A 21,693-nucleotide genomic window follows, 5' to 3' on the forward strand; every position below is an offset into this window, starting at 1 on the left:
CTACAGATGTTGATCAACAGGAGATTCCCCGCCGGCACCTGGCGATCGCCGAGTAACACTGACAGGGGAGAGACCTGTGTGTAAACAACACAGCTCTCTCCTGCCAGTAGTAACATGCTGCTGTGTATTTCTCTGTGCAGCAGAAAAATACACAGCAGCATGATTCCCTAGTAAAACACACACAGCACACACAGTAAAACAGCACAACAATTCTTTTAGTTAACCCTTTGATCGCTCCAGATGTTAACTTCTTCCTGCTCAGTGTCATTAGTACAGTGTCAGTGCTTTTTATTAGCACAGATCACTGTATTAGTGTCATTGGGATGTCAGTGGCAGTTAGTCAGTTCCACCCAGTGTCAGAATACACGCCGCAGTCCCGCTATAAGTCGCTGATCACCACCATTACTAGTACAACATTTTTTTTTTAAAAATTCCAGTATATATACTGCCATTTGTAGACACTATAACTTTCAAGTAAACATATTAATTTACACATATTGGGATTTTTTTTAGCAAAGACGTAGCAGAATACATTTCTGCCTAAATTTATGAAGACATTTGATTTTTAAATTTTTTTACTGTACATATTTTATAGCAAAAAAAGTCAAAAATATTGTTTTTTTTTTTAAAATTGTCAGTGTTTTTTTGTTTATTGCGCAAAAAATAAAAAACACACAGGTGATCAAATACCACTGAAAGAAAGTTCTATTTGTGGGAAAAAAAGCGTTGCAAGACCGTGTAATTGTCAGTTAAATTAACGCAGCACCATATTGCAACAAAATACCTGGTCAAGAAGGGGGCTAAATCTTCTGGATGGCAAGTGGTTAAATGAAAATAGTTCATTCCGTAATCTTACAGGAAACATTTTCGTGCTATTCCCTCTGGACAATTTTGCATGAACTGTCATGATAAGTTCTTAAAAGCTTTGTAACGATCAGATTGTTGTATCATTGCTCTGAAAAAGTTATTTTATACACCCGATATTCTCATCATATGTACTAGGCATAAGTGTATGTGAGTGACTATAAGGCCCCTTGCACACGAGCATCATAATTTACCGATGTTTACTCAGGAACTTGTGACGCCTGTGTGCAAGGGTCCAAAAGCTGTGTGTAAAGAACTGAGTAATGTTGAGTATAAACAAGTAAAGGTGTGTAAGTATACAGATGAATAAAATTCTTCTTCATTGCCAGTATTGTAGCCCCTTGCACACAAACATCACATGTTCCTGAGTAAACATCAGTAAATTATAATGCTCGTGTAAAAGGGGCCTAAATGAGTAAACACACGAGTAAATTACTGCGCTCAAATGAAAAATGTTCTATTTTTGTTCTACTGCTCTGTACTCGCTGTATTACTGATCTTTATTCAGCTGTGTGCAATGTCCCATAGACAACAATGCATCTCATTTCAGATCATTAAAAAACTTTTTTAACTTCTGTGTTCAACAGGCTGAAGGAAATCAGAGACATTAGATAGGTGTTAGCAGGTGATTCACCACTGGTAACATACTGCTGCACAATTGTTAGCACTGTTCTTTTATCAGAAAAAAATAGGTTTTTTTTTTGGCGCTTTTTGATTACCCTGAAAAGGCATACATAGATTTGTCTGATTTTTGGAGAATCTAGCAATTTCATAACCAAGGAAACCTTGCTTAATGCATAATTAATGCTAATGCATGCAACAGTTTTGCTCATCTATAAATTATGCAAATACAAGTAATATAATATGCCATACTATATTATTATATTTTCTTAGAATGTAAGCCCCTATGAACAGGGCCCTCTTAATCCTCTTTTTTATTGTATTGTAACTGTATTGTCTCCCTTTTATATTGTAAAGTGCTGCAAACACTGTTGGCACTAAATAAATCCTGTATAATAATACTATGGCAAAAAAACCCTGAAATACAGATAAAGATATAATGAAAACCACAGCAGTCTACACTGTTTCTCTGGAGATCAGCAGCACAAGATGCTCAGTAATTTTCCCTTTGAAAAAGTAACATTTGGCATATAATTCTGGTTAGTTTTAAAGTATTTAACAGACTTCATTAGGGCACCTCTGCAATGTTAATTAAGAGAATAGCACAGGTATCAGTGCTGGCATTCCCATTCTGATGGAGGGTTATAAAATGATATTCTATAAGGATACCACTACTTCAAGCTACAATACTACAAATGGAATATCAACAGTGGATAATAGCATATTGCCAGAAAACACTAAAGGTAGCACAACTTAACCTAGTAAATTTGCTTTAATTTTCCATATCATGCTTTCTTTAAAAACAGTGATATACCAGCAGGCAGATCCCCTTGGTATCTTAAATGGATAATAATAACATTTCTATAAAAAATGGAGCATAATACAGTTTTGACATTATTATATACCAAGCACACGACGACATACAAGGGTTTTTATCTAAACAAGAACTATCCTAATAGATCTCAGAAAGTTTACAACCATGATTTTAAAACATGGTACCAATTAGCAAGATATCCAAACATATTTGTCACTAACACCTTCCTTGTGATTAAATTACAGTCATTTAAAATAGAAGCTGTTTACCTTAAACCATGTTCAACAAGCTTTGAGCAGACCACCCACAGTCCCCAAGTGAACTGTGATTTTCACTTTCATTCTATCTACTGTGGCGTGATTGTTAATGTAACATGCGACATGTTCACTTCTACTCTGTTAAAAAAATGACCTTAACAAAGGAAAAAAATAAATAAATATATAAATAAAATAAAAATACAGTGCCTTAAAAAGTATTCTCAGCCCTTGAAATTTTCCACATTTTATCATGTTACAACGAAAAACGTAAACATATTTTATTGGGATTTTATGTGATAGACCAACACAAAGTGGCACATAATTGTGAAGTGTAAGGAAAATGATAAATGGTTCTCAATTTTTTTTTTTAAATAAACCTGTGAAAAGTGTGGCGTGCATTTGTATTCAGTCCCCGAGTCAATACTTTGTAGAACCACTGTAGAATTCACTGCAATTACAGCTGCAAGTCTTCTTGGTGATGTCTCTACCAGCTTTGCACATCTAAAGAGTGACATTTTTGCCCACTCTTCTTTGCAAAATAGCTCAAGTTCTGTCAAATTGGTTGGAGAGAATCTGTGAACAGCAATATTCAAGTCTTGTCACAGATTCTCAATTGGATTTAGGTCTGGACTTTGACTGGGCCATTCTAACACAGGAATATGCTTTGACCTAAACCATTCCATTGTAGCTCTGGCTGTATGTTTAGGGTCATTGTCCTACTGGAAAGTGAATCTCCACCCCAGTTTTTTGCAGACTCCAACAGGTTTTCTTCAAAGATTGCACTGTATTTGGCTCCATCCATCTTCCCATCAACTCTGACCAGCTTCACTGTCTCTGCTGAGGAAAAGCATTCCCACAACATGATGCTGTCACCACCATGTTTCACGGTGGGGATAGTGTGTTCATGGTGATGTGCAGTCTTAGTTTTCCACCCCACATAGCGTTTTGCTTTTAGGCCAAAAAGTTCAATTTTTGTCTCATCTGACCAGAGCACCTTCTTCCACATGTTTGCTGTGTCCCCCACATGACTTCTCGCAAACTGCAAATGGGACTTCTTATGGCTTTCTTTTTGCCACTCTTCCATAAAGGCCAGATTTGTGGAGTGCACAACTAATAGTTGTCCTATGGACAGATTCTCCCACCTGAGCTGTGGATCTCTGCATCTCCTCCAGAGTTACCATGGGCCTCTTGGCTGCTTCTCTGGTTAATGATCTCCTTGCCTGGCCTGTCAGTTTAGGTGGAAGGCCATGTCTTGGTAGTTTTGCAGTTGTACCATACTCTTTCCATTTTTGGATCATGGATTGAACAGTGCTCCGTGAGATGTTGGGATTTTTTTTCATAACCTAACTCTGCTTTAAACTTCTCCAGAACTTTATCCCTGGCCTTTCTAGTGTGTTCTTTGGCCTTCATGATGCTGTTTGTTCACTAATGTTCTCTAACAAACCTCTGAGGGCTTCACAGAACAGCTGTATGGACTCTATTTATTAATTAGGTGACTTCTTAAGGCAGTTGGTTCTACTAGATTTTAGTTAGGGGTATCAGAGTAAAGGGGGCTGAATACAAATGCACACTTTTCAGATATTACCTGATGATTAAACAAATGATAAACCATTTATCATTTTCCTTCCACTTCACAATTATGTGCCACTTTGTGTTGGTCTATCACATAAAATCCCAATAAAATACATTTATGTTTTTGGCTGTAACATGACAAAATGTGGAAAATTCTACAAAATTATCATAGCAATACAGTATATCATATAATGTATAGAAGCAATCCATATACACAGAAATGTTGTTTCGCTGCTTGTCAATTCAGTGGAAGCAAATAAAAAGTATGCAAACATATGAAGGCTGGTTTACTAAAGGAATTGGGAATCTTTAGACAATATATTACGTAAATACTCGCTTCAATCATCCAATCATGTGAAAAGTAAACTTCCATTTACTTATTTCACAATTGGGTAACTTCAAGTCCGGACAGCCTTAGCAGGACTGGATATTCAAAGTGAACAGAAGTTTGCTTTTCACATGAATGGACTAAAGTTAATATTCATAAAATTTATTGTGTGAAGATTCTAAGATTATAAACTCCCCAAATAAATCAGCCCAACAATCTTTTAGTGTCCAGAGTTCAGCTTTAAGAGTATTTAAAAATCAGGGAAGCAGAGACATCTAAAAAAAAATGGTCGATACAATCAGGTATTACAATAAATGGATCAGATTGTCAAACCAATTCTTCTCTGGGTCTGACCTTATATTGGTCACCTTCTCTTTACAAATTATGCTTTAATACAACATTAACCAATCCAGAGAACTCAAAGAAGGAGTATTAAGAAATTTCAAGACTTGGACATCAACAGCTAGGCAAATGTTTGCAAATGGAAGTGGGCATCATATACAGATCAGTGCAGAACAAGTACTATAGTCCCCAAAGATATAAGAAACAGCAGAGCAAAAGTTAACAATCCAAAGGCTTCTGTTGCACATACATCTACCACAAAAAAAATCACTGGACCGGACTAATGGTCTTGGAAGGTTACCACATTGGCAAAAAAAGTCCTGTAAATGAGTTGTTAACCCACCTGGGTATTCCACATCACTACAGGAACAGTTCTGTGTGATTGAATGAAAACAATCTCCAAAGAAACGTGTAGGCCCGATCAGCTACAGAGAACATGTGGCTGAGGTTGCTGCCAATATAGCAGATTACACTAGTAGCTACATGCAAGGGTTAAAATACTTTTTCCATTTAAGACCTTGACTGCATGAACCATTTGTGCAATAAAGAAATAGTAGTGTACAATGTGGATTATTAAATATGATTGTATTTATCACTGTACATAGCTACTGAATATGTGTGTTTTACTAATATGTACAGAAAAAATAAGCTGTACATAAAATTCAACTAAAAATTTTTTTTTTTTTTAAAGTCTTCTAAATTGTTGAGTATATACATAATAGAGCATAATAAAATACAGCAGAGGTTCCCACCCTTAGTCCTCAAGCAAACCCAACATACCATATTTTGGGAATTTTCCTTAGATTAAATAGCTTTCATAAATACCAAGCCATTGGGTTTGATTAAGGCATCTGTGCATGGTGAAGGAAATCCTAAAAACAAAACCTGATGGGGGTACTTGAGGACTGAACCACTAGAATAGATAATCGAAAAGAGTAAAAGGAAATAATATGTGTAAAGATCTAGATGATCTGCCTCACAATTAACATTTAGGTCCACAAACCTAAACATCTAACATCAAGTCCTGTCTTCTAGATCATTTAAGGGATAACAGAAGCAGTTGTACGATAATATGACCACAGTGGCTATCCCTGTTTGCTTTGTAACTGGATCATGTATAAACACAAGGGAACACAGCAGATCACATAAATGACTATAAGATCTACATGTCCACAAAACTACTTTCATGTGGTAGGTACCACTGACTTCAGCTCTGACAAAACTAGATGTTTTATCTCAAGGGCTGTGAAATGATTTACAGAAAACCGAACACTCTAAAACCGAATTCAAGGCGCATTATTATAATGAGCATAACATCCCGATATTATTGCGTGTTACTGCAACGCATGAGTCGTCATGCATTGACAGTGTCACTCACTTTGACAGGCATCCCAACACATCAACTACAGAAGCAAGCAACACTCCTTAGCTGCAGCATACCATAATGCGTATGTTGTGCCTTAGGATAAAAAGACCAGTCATGTTTATGCTTTAATATTTGTTGGTAGCTCCTTTTAAATTAATAAGCTGCTTAAATTAAGGGGCCCAAATGCATGACAATGCAATGCATTAACTCAACACAATCTATAGTGTGAATGGACACTTACAGACTGTCCTGTGTTAGAGAAAGATTTTGCATAAACCTTGGCTTGGTTTGGCTCAAAGCTTTTACTCAAACTACTCAAGGGCCACAAAAGATGACTGAACTGCATATTTTGCTACTGCCAGTTAAGTGGTTTATGTCACCTGCACAAATAAAAAAAATTTCTGTCACTTTGATTAACCTACCTGATTCTAAACTGTGAGTCAGGCCTAAGTTGTCCATTTTAAGACACTGCTCTTAGACCAGGGTTCCTACTAACCACTTTCATTTTAGCTAAGCAACCTACCCTAGTCTACAACATTTGATATGACCCTGACAATACGGCAGGTCACTCCTAAGCCCTCTATTATCATAAGGATGCGACACTGCTGAGTGAAAGGAAGTAAAAAGAAAGAAGTTACTAGCAAGGAGTCCTGGAGCTGGGGGTCACATCTTGTTCATGGAAACCATCTGGTCGGGACCCGCTGAGCCACACCAAACACAAATGATTAAAAAAAAAATCCTAGTCATTAATGCATCACAGCTGTAGCGAGCGTTACTTCATTTTTCCATGGAAACGCCGTCTCTGTTTCAAGGATCTTGTTACAGTTTTGGTAGCAACGTGTTCTCTGGCCAATATTGGACACATTTATGTGTTAAAGAAGAGGAATTATTGCAAATTCTTGAAATAGAATCACCTCCTATTTTAATTCCTGTTATGTCAAGTGCTGCATATGAAAAATATCAATTGCTAATGATGAAGCATTGAAGAATGTCATGTTACCATACTGACTTCATTCACAGAAGTAGGCTATGTCACTCTAACACTTTACAGGTTTCAGGAAGGTTGAATAATTACCTGAAATAAAAACTGTAAGGTGCCCTAGAAATACAAACTGAATTAATATCACATTTGCAACTTTCTCTATTCAATAAATAATTACAGTTTGAATTTGTGCCATATAGGAATACATATGTAGGCTTTATATTTGTAACTTTATCGATCTAGCCCTGACTCTTGTGCCGTACTATGCACAAAATATTTAAAACTGACCTCTAGGCAGATCAGAGCAGAAGCTTAATCAGAAATGTTAAAAACGAATGGTTTTGCGGCAATTTTTCTAGATTAAAAATTGACTGTTCTAAATTTATATGTAAAATCTGCTTGCTTATGGTTATTGACTGTTACACATAATCGTTGCTCTTTGAATCGATAGAAGAGACAGAGATATTTTCAAATTCAGCAATCCTGACAAAAAAGAATGCTAGCAAACCATGAAAAAACTCATGGTTATGGTTATAACAGGAATGCAGGCTCTCTCTCTATGACAGTAGGTCACTTGACTACTGCCAAATCAATGGTCATGTGGTCCGTGCTACTATGGGGGAATTCTTTGACTGTAGTTAAAATAATTATTTGACAAAGCTGCTGACTGGTTGATCATGTCTAAGCACCAGCCATCCAAGAAACTGGTTATATGACAAGCTGCTGAAAGACGATGGGATTTTTCTTGCTACAGCAACATGTACATACTACAAGCTAATTTAATACCTTTTTCCCATATCATGCTTAATGAGTTTTAAAATACCACATTAATTTCTCAGCACAGGTTTACATTCCTTAAAGTGGTTGTAAACCTAAAAAACACAAATCAATCTAATCCTACAGTTGAATAGATTTTACCTTCACTAAGCATTTGAGCTTAGTTCGGTATCTTGAAGCAATCCCCTTCTCCAGAAATCCCACCTGCTCTTCTGAACAGGATAAATCCAACACAATCAAAAAATGGTGTCGTCACTCTCCTTCTCTTGTGAGTGACAGGCTGTGCTGATAACGAGACCAGCATGAGCCTCCATGTAATACACTGCAAAGGGGTGGGGGAGCGGGTGTCTTCTCCCTGCTGGTCTATGTCTTCACTAGATGGAGAACTCAGCAGCAGTGATTTGTGACATAGATCGGCATCACTTCAGTAATGCTGTAGTTATCTAGGTAAGTCTGCTGACAGCTGATTATTGCCCTGCTCTATTCACAGCACCTAGCTTGTGAATTGCTGTTTATAGAGTTTTACATGAGAATGTTTCCTGGTCCACATTATCCCTTTAGGCTGCAGGATTCCTAGGATTTTTAATATTAACCCCTTCCTACCAGCTTTTTCCTGATTAGCACAGATCCTGAATGCACTCAGGAGACATGCTCGCAGGCATAGAGATGTCAGATAGCTGTGCACGTTCCTGAGTTGAGGCTTGAGGGTAAGCATAACTGGAGGATTGTGTGACATCACATCTCCGCCTACTATTCTCTGGTCCTAAGCCACACCCACAGACCGGCAGTTTTTGGAGGGCTGAGACAAGCTAAGGGAGAATTTTTCTGAGATACACTCATAGCTGAATGTATGTTTACATTAAAATGTATTCATGTACGGCAAAAAGTAATTTTTTTTTACATTTGCATTTACAACCACTTTAATTCTGACAGTGAACAAAAGGTAAATGGATGAATAAAATGGGCACTTACATATAAAGATATATAATATACTAAATGTGTCCAAAAGTATGGGCAAAAATGCTCCAAGCTTAACTATTTAAAATGCCAACAAGTACTATGGCTAATAAAACCCTTAATGATATTCTGAAAAAATACCTGAGAATTACCATTTTATGGCATTTTGTTGAATCAGTACCAGTAATTAGTATAGCAAAACCCTCAGTGCAATAAATATATACCATAAATCTTGAATAAAATTATCATAGAATAAGAAAACAATCCAATGTCCCAGCTTGTGACTGCCCGCACCAAAAGAACAGTGTGCTCTAATAAGTCTTAAAGGTCAATTGCACTCAAGCACCCCTAGTCTCTACCACGTGGTAATACAATCTGCTCACCTTGTTATTTGACCTCTTAACTTCTATGAGGTCAAATAAAGCATACATCACATTTTGCCACAGCCAAAGAAGGTACATGTCCCCTTTAAGATCACTGGACCGCTTTCTACATGGCTCCTATCCACCACAATCAGCCACAGAAGGTACAAGTTCCCTTTAAGATCCTCACACCGCTCTCCAGATGGCTCCCATTCAACACATCAGGGTAAATGACTCCGTGTTCAAACCATAAAAAAGAAGGGGCTAATAGTACTTACTATTTTTATTTAAATAGCAGGAAGGGAAAAGTCACAACACTAACAAAATTAGTAGCACAAGCAAGTGTCTCATGAGTACTTTCACATAAATCCCCAGCTCCATAAAGTGTACTGGTCTCACAGCACAGCAGCCCTGGCCTCTGAACATTATGAGATCACTGGTGTTTGGCTCCGCCCACCTGTATGCATTATGTCCAGGGGCTGTCATTTTGGATATGAATATAGCTTGATTTTAATTATGTGTTTGATGTATTGTTTGACACATTTCTGGGATAACAGTGCAGGTTGATTTATTTATATGTTAGTACCAGTAATTGTATTTTTGTACCCTGCTGCTATTCCTAGCACTAAACTCTGCTGATTTCATTCAACTATGCAATATTAGGACCTCCCCTGTTGTCCACCTTTTGCAAAAATATTTTACAATAGATTTAAACCCTAATGGTCCATTTACATCAGCCTGGTCTGGTTTAAAGCATGCTGTATTGTATGGAAATATACAGTTCATTAGGCTGCCTATTCATTTGAATAGGCTGCCTAATGAATCACAATAAACAAAAAAAATCTCACAACATTTTCAGCAGTGCAATGCTGCAAAGGTGAAAGGGTGCATTGGTATGCCATTCAGGATGCATGGCACAGTACCGTACCACCGTGTATTACCATAGTGCGGTAATGAACATGGTATTGTATGCTTTGGTCCGTTGCAGTGCTGTGAATGGCCTTTAGTAGAGAACATTGCTAAAGTATGTTGCATTATGATCAATCACACTGCTGCTATGGGGCGAGAGGAGGGTGAGGCAAATAAACAGAGAAAATATGTTTGCGCACATCATTAAAAAATGGTGAGAATGGAATAGACGGCAGCCCTGAATCACTACGAAGTCTCCAATCTAGAAAAGCTGACATCAGATGTGCTCTTCAGGATCATTTTTTAAGCCACAGATCTGCCTCACTTTCTCAGTGTGGAAAGCACTATTAAAGGTGATAGGTGTCTTAAGCTGCTCATAGACTGATTAAACTTGAGCCGGAGTAGCATGGACAAGCTGAATTTCAATCAGTATGTGGATGGTTCTGTTCAACAGAAATCAATTGTTTGACTGACATGTTGGAGAACTTTTGTTGAACAGCAGCTGCAGATCTGTGTTTTCTGACAGTGGCGGATCACGTTGTCAAAATGCAATGTCCCGATGGGAGGGATTCCGCCATCTACCTTGTTTTTTTGTGGTTTTTGCCATCCCCAAGCTGAAAAAAAAAAAAAAAAAAAACAAACCTATCTTTGATCTTGAAGGCATCCTTTATGTTAGGCTGAATGAAAGTACTGTGTCAGTTGACAATGCCAGATGCCACAGAGAGAGGTTGCTAGGAGCCTCATAAAAATTTTGCTAAGGAGGCTAAGGGAGTTGTGCCCCTGCAGCACATCATTTCTCAAGGTTGGTTTCCTGATCATGACCACAGCGGCTAATGCCTATGCAAAGAGTGTCAGCATAACCACATGTGGTTTCAGTTGGAAGAGCATGTAACATGGCAGAGCGCGTGCTTGACAGAAAAAAAACAGAAAAGCAATAGGGATCAGATATAATGTGGTCATTCTATAACAGTGTATGCCTCTGCAAGAGCATTCATAGCAGGATCACCAGGTATTATTTCCCTGAAGATTGAAGATTCTAAAATGCTTGAAAAGGCCTTCTGAAATTACATTAGCATTGTAACAAGTATATGAAATTCTAGTGATTTGATTTCAGTTTTGTGAATTACCAATGCAAATATGTATAAAAATGTGAGCTGCAGCAACGTCTGGGCTGAAGGCAACTCTCCCCTGAGTGCTTGTTTCTAACTACAACATTCTGTGGAAGAAGCAGTGGTGGGAGCAGCTCAGCAGTGGGATCAAACTGTATTGTGTGTAAAGGCTAGAGGTTATGACTCTAATGCAAGAGCAGGATACCACAATCAGACCTTATTGCAAGTAAAAGGCTTAAACATTACAGAACATTAGCTTTTCTTATAACTGGTGTATACAAAGCCTGAAAAAATACGTGGGTAAATAATTTTTTGCTAGTGTGCTACATTATGTGTTTTTCATTTTAGTGTAGTCTGTCAGACAAGGCTGCATGGGTTTAGGAGATAGTTTCACTTGATATTTCAGTGTTTAATGAGTCAAAACATCCTGTTCGGAGATGAAGCAAGCATTCCAAATAGTACTGTTGTCCATCTGTTGAGGAGCATCATCTGTAACCAACTATGTTCTTATGAGGGCAGAAGCAGTAACCATGAGCAGATGACAAATCATGGAAGAGGCAAATATTTTCATTGGTCATTTTTGGTATAATTTTTTTCTCATGCACCATTTGGCCATTGATTCAGAAATGTGATTTTCATTCATAGAAATGAGTGAAAACAGCAAAATCACTTTACTGTCGCTGCTACTTACTTGCCAATATGCTATTCAATGATTACAAGTCCTTAAAGAACATGCTTTCCTTAAAGTAGATGTGAACCCTTACCTTGTAAAACAACCCCTTTGGTTAGAAATGAAAGGCAAAACATTTGTGTATACATATTAAAAAAAACATTATAAATACCCTTTTTACCACACTGATCTTCCCAGTGAATGGCTATGCAGGAAGAGGGGATATCAGGACAAGTCTGATCATTGGAGGAGAGAATTCTGAGTTCTTCGCACAGCAAGAAAACTGATCATGCTCTGCTCTCATGCCTATTGTGGTCAGTTTTTATTAGGAAACAGAGGGACTGGCAGGAACACCAGGGATTTCACACAAAGGAAGCAATACAAAAAGAATAGAATACTTTTTCATACAAGTACAAGGTACAGCAGGTACATATCAGGAATATGTCATTTTGGATTGATATATTCTTCTAGTGGGGCTGTGCCAGTACTGGACGGGTTAACAGGTTGTTTATAAACAAAAATAAACTGCTCTATAAACCCCTTATAAATTAAGCTTACGTAAATTGGTGATATTTTACCAAAGGACCAGCTCCCAACATAAACTATGTGCAATTAGCTATTTATACACAAATTATAATGTGAATCACTATTCACAAATGCCTATTACCTGTGCAAATTAAGTGCAAAATAAATAATATAAATTATCTTAAATGATCATAAACAAAAGTCCATCTTGATAGTGCTTCATGCCCAACTTCCATATTTCCAGTGTGCAAAATGAAAACACCCAAGAAATGAGTGCTCTTCTTCTCTTCCCTGATGATGTCAGACGGTGATGAAACGCATTGGGTGGAACGCAGGAGGAACATAAACCGAAGTTCCTGCTTCCTTTCTGGTGATGTCATATGCTTTAATGATTTTAATAGATGTAAGTGCAATTTTAAAGTGTTTTTATAATAAATAATATATACTACACCATGAGGAGGTCCTCCATCTCTTTCCCTCAGTGAGGGAGATTTTTCATTCAGAGTCTCTTGCTGTACAAGAATTTTGCGATCATCTGATGTGGTCTAGTTACATATATGTATGCCAGTCAAACAGCAGGATAAGATAAATCTTTCTTATTTCAAGCGCATATGACCTTCTTTGAAAAAAGAGGTGATATATTTCTAGTGAGTGAGTTGTGTTGTTCTTGGGAAGAGAGGAAGAACACTTATATCTTGAGAATATGGAAGTCAGGCATGAAGCACTATAAAGATGAACTTCTGTTTGTGATGATTTAAGAAAATGCATATTGTTATTTACTTTGCACTTAAATTCCACAGGTAATAGGCATTTGTGAATCTTGATTCACAGTTTCATTTGTGTACAAACAGTAAATTGCACATAGTTTATGTTGGGAGCTGGTCCTTTGGTAAAATATCACCAATGTAAGTGAATTTAATTATAAGGTGTTTATAAAGCACAGTTTATTTTTGTTTATATGTTTTCTGGCTTTTATAAGCTTGCTAACAAGTAGATCTATACTTGAATTAAAATTTTGTTCATAGGAAACGCAGTCTTGGTTATTTATTAACTTTAACCTCATCCTGTGGGTAAGACAAGTGAAATAAATGCTCTAACATAAACTTTCAGTACATGAAATTGTGTCATAATGTCCACCTCCAGACCTCCCAATGTATCAATATTTACTCCAAAATGTTGTATTTACAAAGTCAAAGGCTCAACTATCCTGCCTAAGGCAGGCCATAGATGGTGCAAATTTATTTCCTGCAACCACAGGTTGACAGTGTCATCCCTCCCACCGAGCCATTGTGATGTCCTGGGGTGGGGAGTAGGGAGCCGTTGCAAACGGGAGAAGACAGTGATTATTGCTAGCAGCTATACCAGCCACTAGCGATAATTGCATCTAAAGTCCGACAGGCTCACTGTATCCAAGTTGGTTGATCGATAAACTTGGGTCTGCCCATACATGGTTCAAATCTCAGCTGGTTCAGTGGGAATTCAAACTGTCTATGGCCGGCTTAACCCTGAAAACAGGTTGCTCAGGTACCAGGCTTAGGCAGGCCATAGACATTGCAAATTTCTGTCCTGCCACAACGTGTACTCCTACTGAACCGGCCAAGATTCGAACTGTCTATGGCCAGCTTTAGCAAAGTGGGATGCAGGTGGAAGCAGGAGTGGGGCCTTAGCGCAACTGTATAGACACTTAGGATGCACTCAAAGGGAAGTAATAGAGGTATACATCAGGATGCACAGATACAGTTGTGTTCAAAATAATAGCAGTGTGTTGAAAAAAGTGAATAAAGCTCAAAATCCTTCTAATAGCTTTTATTTCCATACACACAAATGCATTGGGAACACTACACATTCTATTCCAAATCAAAACATGAACAAAAATATATCAAATTTGTGTTGTTCCTCTAAAAAAAATTGAAAAGTGAATATTAGACTATTAAAAAAATAGCAGTGTTTGTATTCTTCTTTACAAACTCAAACATTCACTATATAAACTGAAAAATGTTTGAAGATTTTGCTTTCCTTTGAATCAATTAATATTTAGTTGTATAAGCACTGTTTCTGAGAACTGCTGTACATCTGTGTTGCATGGAGTCAACCAACTTCTGGCACCTGTGAACAGGTATTCCAGCCCAGGATGATTGGACTGCATTCCACAGTTCTTCTCTATTTCTTGGTTTTGCCTCAGAAACTGCATTTTTGATGTCACTCCACAAGTTTTCTATTGGATTAAGATCCAGGGATTGGGCTGGCCACCCCATAACGTCAATCTTGTTGGTCTGGAACCAAGATGTTGCATGTTTACTGGTGTGTTTGGGGTCGTTGTCTTGTTGGAACACCCATTTCAAGGGCATTTCCTCTTCAGCATAAGGCAGCATGACCTCTTCCAGTATTCTGATGCATTCAAACTGATTCACGATCCCTGGTATGCAATAAATAGGCCCAACACCGTAGTATGAGAAACATCCCCATATCATGATGCTTGCGCAACCATGCTTCACTGTCTTCACAGTGTACTGTGGCTTGAATTCAGTGTTTGGGGGTCATCTGACAAACTGTCTCCGGCCACTAGACCCAAAAAGAACAATCTTACTTTCATCAGTCCACAAAATGTTGTGCCATTTCTGTTTAGGCCAGTCAATGTGCTCTTTGGCAAATTGTAACCTCTTCAGTACGTCTTTTTTTCAACAGTGGGACTTTGCGGGGGGCTTCTTGCAGATAGCTTGGCTTCACATAGGCGTCTTCTAATTGTAACAGTACTCACAGGTAACTTTAGACCTTCTTTGATCTTCCTGGAGCTGATTGTTGGCTGAGTCCTTGCCATTTTGGCAATTCTTCTATCCATTCGAATGGTAGTTTTTTGCTTTCTTCCACGTCTTTCAAGTTTTGGTTGCCATTTTATAGCATTTGCAATCATTTTAGCTGAGCAGCCTTTCATTTTCTGCACTTTTTTATATGTTTTCCCCTCTCCAATCAACTTTTTAATCAAGGTACACTGTTCTTCTGTTGTACAATGTCTGGAACAACAGAATTTCAGAGAGAAATGCACTGTAACCAGTATGTACAACATTTGCTGCCTTCCTACCTTAAATAGGGGCAATAATTGCCAGCTATTTTTCAAAGAATGAATGACCTCACTAATAGAACTCCACACTACTATTATTTTGAACATGCCCTTTCAATTAGTGATTCAATTACACAGAATCAGCAGCATGCATGTCATGACTGTTGGGTCTGTTGGATTTCTATTACTCTACTACACCTGCTAGTAAATTATTTGCCAGGTTAGTGATGTCTGACTGCTATTATTTTGAACACAACTGTATGTGTTGGTTACTTAGACTACAGCTTTTAGCTGAGTAGTGTTTTCCTTGATTTGAAGATGAAGGTTGCAAATCAGTAAAACTGCTAATATGAGAACAAGGCATTGTTCTTATTTTCTCAAGGCATGAGAAAATTAAAAGAAAAAGCATCCATTTAGCAATAGGAGACTTTTGTAATCCAGGTCATGTACTAGAGGGTACGGATGCAGATACATGACTTCCGAAGTTGTAAGGGGATAGACTGAAAATATGTTCTCATACTGTAAACAAAGTAATATTATTTTGGTAAATTAAATCCTAGGTTTTCTACCTTAATAGTTACTTTGGCTAAATTTAATCCATACAATTTGGATTAGAGGTATAGACTAAAGAATATTTTTTACATTTCAGGGCTGGATCACACTGCTTGCATGCTTAAAAAAAACAAAAAAAACCCCCCAACAATCTGGAGCCTTCTGTACATACGACAATTTAATTTCTGGAATGGACTATACAAAAAAAAAATCGAACACCACTGCATTCTACAAAAGATCAGATGAAATTTGAAGACAACGTTCTTTCTGATTTTCTGTCAAAATTTGAGACAGCATCTTTGCAGAAATTTTTCTCATTCCCAGATCCTCGATTAGAATCTGACGCACAGTTTACGTGTTCATGGTCAATTAAATTTTTGATCTGAGTGTATGGGGGTTAGCACTCTGTGCATGTGTCCTTGGCTCCCCACTCTTGTTTCATTGTGAACATCTTCCTGCCACTCCTTAAACTTCCTATGCTATTCAAAAACACTTAATTTCTTCAGGAAATGTTCACTATAAGCCTGTTGTAACAGAGCTAAAGTTTCATGCACACTTTTGCCAATTTTCACATAAAATTTGAATGTTAATCCACTGCTCCAGATTTCTGTCACGCATTTTCTGTCAGCAGCACAACGCACACGTGTTATCTCTTCTACTACTCTGTAAAGACTGAGTCAACTGGTGTGCGACCCAGAAGACTACCAGCTAGAACATGTCAGAACACGACTGAGTGAATGGCTGTGTGAATCACCACCATACTGCTACACTGTGCGTATTCCAGGAATTAAATTGCCACACCTTGTATACTGATTTTCTCCTGTTCTTCTGCAACTGTTGCAATTGCACTCTGCATGACTGGCAGCCAAAATGTTGATTAGAACAGCCACAGTTTTTTACACATAAAGGCTGACATATGTACACATCACCACTTGGCAACCAGTAAATTGTAAACATGGGGATAACACCACAAAGATGATTTAAAGACAAGTAAGAAGACAAACACTAAACTACATAGGTACAAAAATGGCAGATATTCTACAGGAGTATAATGTGAAGAAGGATCTTTGTCCTGTAAAAAATAAAGCCAGTTGCATTTACTATTCTTTATTTCAGGGATTTAAATCTGTTTATGACTATGCCATTTAGCTGTATTTAATAACCAGAACACAGTTTTTGCAGATTAAGACAGAAGATTGGTCTGTTTAAATCACAGAAATGAGACAGTATAACTTGATCAGAGTTTCATCCTGTTTTTCTTCTAAGAAAACACGACTTGTTAATTGCAGCCAAGTTTCTTGTGAATATCAGTATAGTTAAAGAATCAGCTTCAGCTAACTTGTGGGCAAGAAAGAGGTACATAATATTTCCTGTGAATAGAGCTCTTAATGTCTCCCTGTAACATAGGAGCATTATATCATTTTCATGGTGGCTTACAAAAAATTATTTAGATTTAGGTTCAGTCAGAGAAAAACTTCAATCATGGTGCCATAACATGATTCCAAACCAAAATTTGTTTTGTGGTACCAGTAAGAAATCCCACCTCGGGAATGTATGTTCATATATGTAACTGTAAGGAACTACTATGGATAAACATTTCATTGTGACTTGTTCTACTGATCACTAGAATTCTAATCTGCTTCAAGGGGATTTTCAGTTTTCAGTGTGTGGCTTTTGGTTACCACTCTGTAAAAAGCTTCCCTAACACAATTCCCTAGGGGTCCATGCACACTGGGCTTAAAAAAATGCCAGTTCTTCTGGCAGAAAGAAATGCTCATATACAGCGTTTTTGTATAAGCATATAGAAGCATTTAGCATTTTTTTCTGCCAGAAAACCGCTCTCAAAAATGCAAGACAAAAGGATTTTTTTCCTGTCGCTAAATGCTGAAATTAAAATATGCCTCCAAATGACCTAATGTGCATGGACACATAGGATAACATTAGCTGCTTCTACAGGCAAAACGCAAAACTCCTAAAGAAGCAGTTTTTTTAAGCCCAGTGTGCATGGACCCAAAATCAACCAAGTTGTAAATATATGAAATATAGTGTGCTAAAATGTTTGCACCTGCCATGTCCTGAATAGGATTCCAATAAAACGAGTCCTATGGCAAAACTACAATAGTGGATGCCAGTATATGACTCATGGCAGTACCCCTTGACATCTTTAGCAACTCTATGACAAGGCAATCTACTATGCTGGTGATATCCATATACTTTCTGCCGGTACAGTACCATCAAGTTTCTAAATGTTAGACGCACAGTCTACAGATGTTGAAACAGTGGAGAAGGGTGCAAGGGATACAGTGATTCATACATGTTTTAATGATTCAGAGCTGGAAGGAAAACTACGAATAAGGAAAAGCCAAGTGCTATGTTTTTGACTTATTTTGGTTTTCTAGCTATTGGGACATGGTAAGGAAAAGCTGTCACACAGAGGGGGATATTGTATCTCTAAAATATCTGTGGGATTTTTTTTAAGTGCACTGTTTAAATTTAAACATTGCTTCAAGCAGAATTTCTGCAATGACACTCCCCAGACTGATACTACTGACAATTCAAAAATAAAGATGATAAGCTGTATTGACAGGATTAGCCCAACCAAAACAGATTTTCAGACAAACTACCTGTTTCTTATAATTCTTGGTTTTTCTATGACCTTTGCAAAGTTGTGCTTGCAATTTTGAGGTGGTGTCACCACCCTGTCAATTTGTAATTTATCACATATTTTAGAGAGTGCAAGCAAGGGAGCAGGACACCCGGGGTACTTAGATCCCTTCACAATAGAAATTTCATGATGTACAGGAGCAGAATTAAATCGGCCACACATTAAGCAGTTTTGTTTCCAGCAGCCACGGGTTGCAGGAAAGAAAATTGCTTGATTCCCCCATCAACACATTCAGTGTTGATGGGAGAATCCCTCCATTAAGCTTTTGTTTTCTGACTTCTGTACAACCAGCCTGCCCATACTAGATCGAAATTTGACTGGTCCCTTCTAAACCGTCCAAATTTCAATCTGTCTATGGTCGGATTTAGGTGGTATGAGTCAGACCCCATTACACATGGATTCTCACTGAAGAAAGAATCCAAGCAGTCTACATGTACAGCTGAAATATATCTCTATGGACTAACTTTCAACATCACCTGAAGTGTAAGACGCTTTACTGCATTCCAAACAATTCCCATAAGCTCTTTCATCCTCTCTTCCGATGTCTTGCTGATCTCTTTGGTGGTCTGCACTACCTTTGCTGGAACTGATAGAGGGCGTGATTCTGTAAAATATAAGATTTCCATTAATAATGGTATATATGTCAAGTAAAAGGATTAAAATTCACAGCCACTATTTTTGTAACCATTATTTACTTTTACAGCTTAGAACACTGTGCAAATTATAATCATTACAAAGATTGAGTAACTTAAAGAAGTACAGGCAAACCTTTTTTTCCATTTTGGAAAGACTTCAGTTATACTTTGAAGGATAACCACACTATTTTACAGTTTTACTTTAAAATACCTCCTATTTCCAACCCTCACCCCTCTGAAACTGTCCAAAAGAAATCTGTAGATACTACAGTGTGCAAGAATTAGTGCTATTAATCACAAAACACATGGAATTAACTTTGTTGATCAGATCCAAATTTCTCTGCTATAAATAAAGTTGTTCACATAATGGATTGCCACAATGGGGAAACAGATAGCAATACAATCTGACAATTTTCACCTATTCTGATCTTCCGATTTGCTCATGTAGGGACAACAAGAAGTTCACTTAAATTCCAAGGTTTCCATAGCAGCATAGGAGTTAAGGATAGGAGAGCGTCTTGGACAGTAAGAAGCACAATTAAACACTGGCCCTCCTGATGATTTACCCCCCTTCCTGACCAGGCCATTTTTTGTGTTACGGCACTGTGTTACTTTAACAATTGCGCAGTCATACAAAACTGTACCCAAATGAAATTTACATCCTTTTTTTCCCATGGATTGAGCTTTCTTTTGGTGGAATTTGATCGCCTGTACGTTTCGTTTTTTTGCGCAATAAAAAAAAAGACTGACAATTTTGAGAAAAAACTATATTTTTGACTTGTCCAGTAAAAAATGTTTAAAAAACCTAATTTAGTCATAAATTTAGGCCAAAATGTATTCCGCTACATGTCTTTGCTAAAAAAAAAAATCCCAATACGTGTAGATGAATTGGTTTACGTGAAAGTTATAGGGTTTACAATTGGTGGTATAGATACTGGACTTTTTTCTTCTTTTTATTAGTAATGGCAGGAATCAGCGACTTACAGCAGGACAGCGGCGGACATTCTGACACTGGGGGGAACTGATTTGGTGTCACTGACCAGTGCTAAAAAAAAAAAAAAAAAGCACTGACATTGTACTAATGGCACTGGGCAGGAAGGGGTTAATACGAGCTGCAATCAAAGGGTTAACTGTGTGCAGGGAGTGTTTTACTAGGGGGCGGTGTCTGTGTGCTTCACTGTAAGCACACTGCTTTGGATGGCTGCACTGTGCACAGCCATCCAAAGCAGTATGCCCGAGCTGATAGGGAAGAGAATTGTTAGTAAACAAAACAGTCCTCCTCCCCGTCGGAGATCCTCGGTAATCACCGTGCACTGGCGAGTAATCACTGGCCGGGACCCCTACCCAGAAATGCAAAATCATCTATACTGTATATACGCGAATTTGCACACCTGTGCTGCCTTGTAGCAGTATTTCCGCTATAGGGCAGTCGGGAAGCAGTTAAACTTATTGTTTTGTGGACAAAACACAGGTTCACTTTAAAGAGATGTTAAGCCTAAAACCAAAAATGTAATATATTGCAGTTTACTAATCATTAGATGTGGTGGCTGCATTCGTTTTCTTTTTTAGGCTTTTTTCCCTCTGTTTTTCCCTGGTGATCTGGCCAGTAACACACTGTATTATACAGACACCAGTCTGGATGAAGGAACACAGGGCAGATTTGGACAGCAGCATTGTGTTAATACTTATAATCAGTTACAGTAGTTGTTTTCCCCTTTGGGGATAAAGGTTTTACATAAATAAAAACGTATCATTTTAAGCACCCCTGCCAGTGTTAAATGGTCTATCTCATCCCTGTAACTGCAAGACAGCTTTTCTAGTAACCACTTAAAGACCGCCCGCCCACCCTAATTGTACTGTGGGTGAGCGGCAGCTACAGGTCCAGCAACGTACCTGTATACATCTGTGTTTCTCCAGGTTTGGAGCGTGCATGCGCCCCCCCAGCTGTCATTCACTGGAGGACATGTTTTTCAGCACGTCCTGGCCAGTGATTTTTGTCCGGGACTCTGCTGATTTCCAGCAACGAATGCAGAAGCAGAGCTGTGCCTGTATTTGAAAATACAGGTACAGAATCTAGCTAGATCTTCTCTCCCTGGAACCTTTAATATAGTTAAGATATATATTAATCCTTTGATTGCCATTTTTTTAAACCCTTTGATCACCTCAGATGTTAACCCATTCCTACCCATTGACATTAGTACAGTGTCAGTGCTATTTATTAGCACTGATCACTTGATCACTGTATTAGTGTCACTGGAGATGTCAGTGGCAGTTAGTCAGTTCCCATCCAGTGTCAGTTTTTACCAAAAACATGTAGCAGAAAACATT

General features: G+C 37.9%; 1 protein-coding gene across 1 annotated transcript in view; it reads right to left on the bottom strand.

Annotated features, from left to right (window-relative positions):
* Positions 1-21,693, bottom strand: part of VPS13B (vacuolar protein sorting 13 homolog B) — a 1,305,797-nt gene that overhangs the window by 683,521 nt on the left and 600,583 nt on the right. The window contains exon 22 of the mRNA XM_089666424.1: positions 19,207-19,334. Within this exon, the coding sequence (XP_089522550.1) occupies positions 19,207-19,334 (128 nt within the window). The remainder of the gene's footprint in view (positions 1-19,206; positions 19,335-21,693) is intronic.

The sequence above is a fragment of the Staurois parvus genome, unplaced genomic scaffold, assembly GCF_062004578.1.
Source record: "Staurois parvus isolate SC_StPar_1 unplaced genomic scaffold, SC_StPar_1.0 ptg000052l, whole genome shotgun sequence".
Taxonomy (NCBI): Eukaryota; Metazoa; Chordata; class Amphibia; order Anura; family Ranidae; genus Staurois; species Staurois parvus.